At 33.5% G+C, this 7,665-nt stretch overlaps 1 protein-coding gene across 4 annotated transcripts in view; it reads right to left on the bottom strand.

The window, feature by feature from the left end:
- Positions 1-673: 673 nt before the first annotated feature.
- eIF2Bepsilon (eukaryotic translation initiation factor 2B subunit epsilon) overlaps positions 674-7,665 on the bottom strand; it is a 57,954-nt gene continuing 50,962 nt past the window's right edge. For all 4 annotated transcript variants that reach the window (XM_081751353.1, XM_081751352.1, XM_081751355.1 and 1 more), the window contains 3 exons: positions 5,409-5,704; positions 3,102-3,254; positions 674-819 (listed from right to left, as the gene is read on the bottom strand). In XM_081751353.1, coding sequence (XP_081607479.1) covers positions 751-819; positions 3,102-3,254; positions 5,409-5,704 — 518 coding nt within the window. In that variant the 3' untranslated portion in view covers positions 674-750. The remainder of the gene's footprint in view (positions 820-3,101; positions 3,255-5,408; positions 5,705-7,665) is intronic.

The following is a 7,665-nucleotide window of genomic DNA, read 5'->3' as shown; positions in this document are numbered from 1 at the left end:
GTTCCGAATTTTATTAATTCCCAAGCACTTGCACATTAATTCATTAAATGGAATTCAAAAGTAGAGAGACGGGTAATTTGAATCCTCTCCCTGCTTGACGCGGGAGAATTTCTTTAGAAATTTTATACAATTATGACATTTGTGAGATGAAAGATTGCGTAAGGACTATTCACACATACGAGAAGTAGGTTACGAGAACCTATGGCTTACAAATTTTGACATGTTACTAACTTCATTAATTCTCTCTTTTTAAGTTTCTAGGATTGTCAAGATTTCGACTATTAATATAAATAAATAGAGAAACTTATATTTGAGTTTTATTCAATTCATAAAAGGAATTACGAGAACTGGAAGATATATTTCTTACTGATATGTTATCTAAAATATGAAACAGTCAAGTTTAGACCAATGTTCATTAGACTAAACTCAAGAATACAATGACGAAGTTTAAATTATCTTTGTAAATCGTACCGGCAGTTCAGGAAACTAAGACATCCTTCACCAGGCAAAATGGAAATTATCCCAAGAAATGTCACCTACTAATAGCCTTGGCTAATCTCTCATAACGTACCTTAAAAAAGAAAATAACGTGGAACTTATTCAATTGTTCCAAATCTTTCCCAGGCACTGCAGCTCCGGGAAAGAAAAGGGACACTAAAATAAAAGGCACATATCTTTGAGAAAAAAGGGTAAGTTTTATTTTACTCTCCAAATCACATAGAAAACGTTTCTATAATAATAAAAAAAAAATCACTCCGATCCAGATTCTGATTCAGACTCTTCGTCGGCCTCTTGCAACCACTGGATAAACGGCGCCACCTGTCGTAAAAAGAGTAAAAATTTAAATTACTCACGTACTTCATATATATTACAGAACAAGTAAACAGAGTATATAAAATTACCCTTATACAACATACGTAGTTATGAAAAAAATGTATTTTCCTCATTTTCAAATATCAAACTCAGCCAGAAACTTTAAGTGGCCATTAACTCCCCCCACCCAGGGGGAAAAAAAATCTTGTGAACATAAAAGTTGTCAAAGCCTTGACTTTCATGTTTTACTTTCTACAACCAGTCTATAATATTTGCTTACCTATTAAATAAGAATTAATTCTGCAACTGTGATTAGATTTTCTTTAAACCTATGTAAATCATTATTTAAATGTAATATTAAACGGCAATTTAAAACAGGGTTTGAAAAAACCTAACCCATCTGGGCCCATATGAGTTTTTCGAAATATTTCAATGTCTTTGAAGTATTAAAATTTGATTTATACAAATTTCAAGATGACACTGTCACAACTTGCAACAATTTTCTATTCACTTGTTTAAAAAAAAAATGCCGCGATTTTAAAATTTTATATTGGAACTCCGAAAAAAATCTATACAGCAAATTTAGAATGTCTCGTACTTCTACCCTCAATATTTCAACTTAGAAGTCCGAAAATTGCACCCTGTAACGTGGATACCCGCTATTTTGAAATTTTACGTTGGATCGCCGCCAAAATATATACGGCTAATTTAGCGTGTCTTGTGCTTCTACTCTGAACATTTCTACTTAAAAGACCAAAAATTGTACAGGAAATTTACAGTATCTCGTGCTTGTACCAAGATAATTTCAACTTAAAGACCGAAAATTGTACCCTGTAGTGTGTGTAGTACAGGCAGACAAACGAACAAATGTAGATCGAGTCATCCCAGCAGCCTGTCATGTTCGCCAAATATGAATACCAAATAATTAATTTAAAACAAAGATAAAATTCATGTTACATAAAATAAAAGCTTCAAAATGTCTTATATGAAATAAATTTTTTTCCAGCGCAAAATAAATGGTTTTATTGTTGAAGTTCACTTCCGATACTTTCTGCGTTCAATTACGGGAATTTCTCGAGCACTTGTTGCAAGACGGTTCTTTCCCGAAAATTAGTTTAAAACAATTAAAAAGATTTAATTCATATTTTATAAAGTATATGTTTCAAAATGTCTTACATGAAATTAAATATCTTCCAGCGTAAAAAGTTTTATTGTTGAAGTATTCACTTCCCATGCTTTGTGCGTTCAATTGCGGATATTTCCCGAGCACTTTTTTCCCGAAAATGCAGCTTTCTTTATTGTACATCGAAACTTCCACTAGTACGGAAGTTTGAATTCAATACTTGAAATTATAAGCGTTACGTAATCTTCGGAACTCCGATTATTGAGCTTCTTAAACTTGACAAGAATCTGGTGTTGATTCTACAGAATGCTTATTTGACGAGTAGCAACAAATGACTGAACTAAACTCGTGTTGTTGGAAAACCAAATTTTACTGAAGAATACTTGTGTTACCATCAAAGATAAGAAATAATACTAGTTGTTTACTCATGTATTTACACATTTACTGGCAGTACCGGCACCCATATGGCCTTAAACCCGTCAAACGTGTAAGGGATAATAACCCTCGGCGTGGCGAGCACACTATTCACGGAGAGTATTTTCTAAAATATAAAATTGCATATTTTACTTCAAATAGGCTATAAGCATAATCCATACATTAATTTGTTCTATAATTATTTCAAGCTAAAGCAAGTTATTTATTTATTTATTTATTCAGTGCATTCAGAGCTTTAAAAAAGTATATGTTGAATGTTGTGTACCTTAACGTGAAAGCATCTAATTCGCCCAAGGAAAGTCTAAAATCTGATAAAAATCACTTTCAATGTGATCACCTTAGTTGTACCAATAATATACTAACAAAATCCTCAAAAACCCAGGTGAGTTTTTTTAACGGTCCAACCCGAATGGGTTTTTTCGGGCCTGGCCCACTTAGGCAAACCCTGGTTTACAATTCTTCTTTCCTTATTGTAACGAATTTTGTAAGTTATATTTTCATTTGTACTCGTGCATTATTTCAGCTATTACATTTATGAATATTTTAATTAATATTAGAAATTACAAGTTACTTTACATGTATCGAAACTGCAATTATTCTAAATTAGTTATCTAGCATGCGTCTCATGCAACCGTCAAAGAAATCGAATGTCACAGTTTATAATAAACAAAGAGAAATTATGAACAAAATTACTTACGAATTTTAGAAGTGATTGCTACGTCAGACATACCTGCTTGCGTAATTCAACACCTGTACTGGAATCCTCCGGAGGCTCGTTATACCATTCCACAATGGTGTCTTCACTAAGTATATCCTTTTCATATAGGAGATGAAGCACTTTTATTAAAATTTCACGAAATGTTCCACTGTTATTAGCAAAATCCTATAAAAGAAACAAACTAGATTATTTGTAATTCATTAATTATAGAGGTCAGTTACAAAAGATCGTAACAAAATTGGATATTAAAATACTTCTACATGATGGCAACTTAACTTAAAAAATAATCTTGCAATAAAATATCAGAGAGTGAAACCTCATCTAATAAAGATGGTCAGGTAATAGCAATAACTGACTTTCAACTAGGCGCTCCGTTATTATCAAAAGCAATCTAATCTGCTTGCGATAGTTACAGGACATAAACGTGCCGAACATTAACTAGTATTGTTCTTACTTTTAAACAACCATTGTTATATGGACCGAGAATCAAACTAGGCACTTCGGCTCATTGTGCCAATGTGTTATTCACTACACTACCCAGTCTGCTACTTGAACATTTAATACATAGTATCACTCTTGAAGTCGATACTCAGACTACTTGCATATACACTAATCGTTATGTTTACACCCTAATCGAGTCTATTAAGGAATCTCCATTATGTCGTACTTCCAATTACTGGTGGATCATTTCCCGAACTTCCACATGTTGTGCATTAAATATTACCGAAAATGCTATGGCAGTGAAATTGAAATTGCAGAGCAGAGTGGCATACAATCCAGTATTTGGGTTTATGTTTATATCCTACTTCTTGCAGAAACGTTGGAAGTTATTTAAAAAATAATAATAATAATAATAATAATAATAATTGTAGTGTTGTGATGAATCAACAAACAGGGTTGCTCATACGCAACTAATAGACTTCCATATAGGTTCGACATCCACGCAAATGCGCAACGTATTTTCATCTATCTAAACTAGGAAGCAATAGATTGTTCAATCATATTACTGATACTTTCATCTTCGAAGAATTTGAAAAACCCATTCATATCTTCATGAACGCCTATTTAAAATCATCAGAATTGCACTTTAATCAAAGAACAAGCTGGGAAGTCTAATGTTGTTGAACATTGGTAGTTATGGTTTTCATGTAACTTAAAGGGCATTCAAAATCGGTATGGAGGGGATAAGTTGGGATTTAAATAGAATATGCCTTCTATGAGAAATGTTCAACAATCATTCTTCCTGACACTAAAGATTACACACACATAAGTACAATTATTAGTCCTCTACATAGCTACCATCCAGAGCAACATTTAACGTACCCCCCAGTAAGGAAAACTACTTTATGAAAGCAATCTCATCATGGATGTGAAAGTGAATCCCAAAATCCAGCAGCAGTTTCCTTCCTTTTATTTAACACCTTGTCCTATCTTGAAAAATTGTATTTCATGCTGAAGTGGGACATACCAGTAATAGTTTAAGTGGAGTTTGAACTATGACTCGAGATTTTATACCAGGCAAACGCTCTGACCGGAGATGGAACGCGGGAGCACGTACAGAATAAGTGTGCACGTTACCCACTTGGTTATGATAGGCACATTCTAAAAGTTAGATTGATAGTGAAGAATATTTCGTGCTCTTCATTGTACTTGGTGCTACTTGTAGTTGCAAAATGACGACAAATCTGAGAAAGCATTGCGTGTGCTGCGATTTGCCAAGAAAGAACCTGCATAACCATGGAAAGGGTTTTCCGATGTGAAAATGTTTTCACAAAAGGATGCGAACCTTCTAAATGGTAATCGGCGGACATATTTACGTTGAAGATTTATTTTTTATTTATTTATTTTTTTACTAATCACATTTAGCAGTAAAAAAGGATATAGATAGCTGATAATTGTCTAATAATTTTGTCTCTTTCTTACAAGCTAAATATTGTAGTTTAAATGTAGTACTTATAAAAATAATTATTTTGTTATTATAAAGTATAATTATTAACATTTTGACTGCTTATTAGAAAGAGTAAACAATGAAACACAACAATCAAAACGTGGAAGAGATTACTCAAACAGAAGAAATTAAAGGAAAAATGGATTAGTTTAACCTTCAATAATATCGAGGGAAAAAAAAAATAAACCTATTTATTTACATATTTCCCCTTATATTCGCTAACTTCTACTGTACAATTTCTTAATTCTGAAGCAAGCTCCTCAACGGAACCGCATTCTGTGCGCAACTGCTTTACTTGACGTTATTTCTAATAATCAGGAACATTTCTATCTAAAAGTCAATAAAAGATCAATGCTAAATATTTTACTTACTTCTAAAGATTGCAGGCAATCCTTTTGAGCTTCCTCGTTCTTTATATAGTTCTGCAATATAGGTAAGAAGTACATCAACAATTGTTTTACTTTGACCAGCAGATCTTTCGCCGAGAGTTTAGTCGTCGATTGATGCATTGGAATAGTGAGGATGGCCTTCATGACGAGAAAGTTCACTTCTTTCACTAGCAAATTATAGGCATATCGAGAAGAATTTATCTCCAAAATTAGATTATCACAAGGCAATTGATCATCATAGCCACGTATTAAACTCTCCAGAACTTCGTTGAAAAATACTGTAAAAGAAAATGAGTTTCTTCATATAATACACAACGGTTCATTCAATTTAGATTTCAATAGGTGAATGACAAATAACTACTGGCCCAAAATGTTACATATCTTACTAATATATTCTGCATATATTAACAATTACACTGTAATAAAGAACATCACTTGCTGAAATTCAGTGAACTTCAAGCTGGACTTCAACTATTGTGTGGTTAACGAAAGCTGGCGTCTTGCAGACGGCTGCACGTGCTCTAATTAAAACGAATGGGAGGGTGTCCGCTAATCACTTCAGTGTTCTTAGCAGTGTTCCACGCTTTTTCTCGCAGCGTTGTTGCCAGTGACGTTGAATCTTCTGTGTAATATTCCATAAGTATCATAATTTTTGTTATTTGGAAATATGTTACAAATCACTGTGTCATATTATTATGGTTAGAATTACGAGCCTGTTAACCTGTTAAATGTTCTAAGTTTATTACCAGTGCTGTTGTCTCTATTGTTGCAGTCCTTGGCAATAGTGTTTACAACGCATTACATGTTTCGACCAATTGTCAGACACTAGCTTTCCTTAACCACATGTTAGGTAATAATTTTTGAGGTGCAAAATTGAGCAGAGCGTAAAATTAGCTTTATGATAACATAGTTATTAAACTAACGGTGTGGAATGTATGCATTTCATAAGACCAAGTGGCGAGTCTACTCTATGAACAGTGTAAACACAATAAAAAATAAGCAAGTAAGATACATTATTATAATTTTCACTCATACCAGAAGCCAGCATTCCTGCCAGAAATAGTTTCGGATAACTACGGATTCGATTAATAACAGATATCCAACAGTTCAAAACTTAGTCCCACTACGCATTGGAAAAGAATTATTATAGTTAGATTCCATCTTCACATTAAGAGCATATCTGTTTATACGTTCTTTAATCCATAACTAAATACTGAAGACAACCTAAATAAATTATGGAACATTGTGGCTAACGCTCAAAACAAAAATTTAAAAAAGCAGCAACTCCCATCCAACTTGTACCATTTTTTAACCTAGTAACAGGTTTAATTTTTTAAAATTTACAGACTCTAGCTGATTACTTTCTAAATTCCTTCTTAATGTTTTCAGTGTAAAACGGATTTAGCAACTATATTTTTTAAAACCTTGTTGGTTAACAAATAAATAACATCAAATCACCGAACATTTTAGGTGAGAATTTTGTTATTATTCGAGCTGATTCCATACATCTTTGTCTTGATAAGTAATACTTTTATTTCCTTCTAATGTCAGTCGCTGTTTTCACAAGTTACTGTGCTTTTTAGGAAATCAGAATTTCTAAGCCAGAAATTAATGACTAGGGACAGACTCGATAATGGTTAGGCACTAAAACACGAAAAACAAACATTAAAATCTATCTCAAAATAGTGAGCACAAACATTCAATGGCGTACAAAAACTGAAATTAAATTATGTACAAAGTTAAAAGAGAAGTTGTTTGTAAAGAAAGCATTTTAACCGTTACTCTAGAACCCGTATAAAGAAATTATTAGTCATTTTTGTACGAATATATAACTTATGAAAAACCGATACTAATCAATTTAATGAAAACACATCAGATGTATGGATCGGCAAGTCAGGCAGCAAACGCAGCGCCGGGCTGTTGATGGTGGTGTGTTAAGGCAAACTCCGTATTACGTGAGAAGCAATAGAATGGCAGCACATGCAATGAACTGAGCAGACGGTAATATTGTGAAATGAGTGATCTCTGATTTCCAAAGAAAGCAAATTATCGGCGCTCGGCTATATGGTGCGAGCACAGCAAAACCACATTAACGTAGATGATGATTTAAAAAAAAAAAAAAAACTCTCAGTGACATGTCCCGCCGAGCATTAAAGCGGATTGTCACTCAGACCCGTCATGCGACTGAGATGCAAGTGACAAGAGGAACTCAAGCAATACCCTTCAGAGCCTGTGTCGA

The sequence above is a fragment of the Thermobia domestica genome, chromosome 3, assembly GCF_964235325.1.
Source record: "Thermobia domestica chromosome 3, izTheDome1.hap1.1, whole genome shotgun sequence".
NCBI lineage: Eukaryota > Metazoa > Arthropoda > Insecta > Zygentoma > Lepismatidae > Thermobia > Thermobia domestica.
This window is presented reverse-complemented; position numbering and strand designations above follow the sequence as displayed.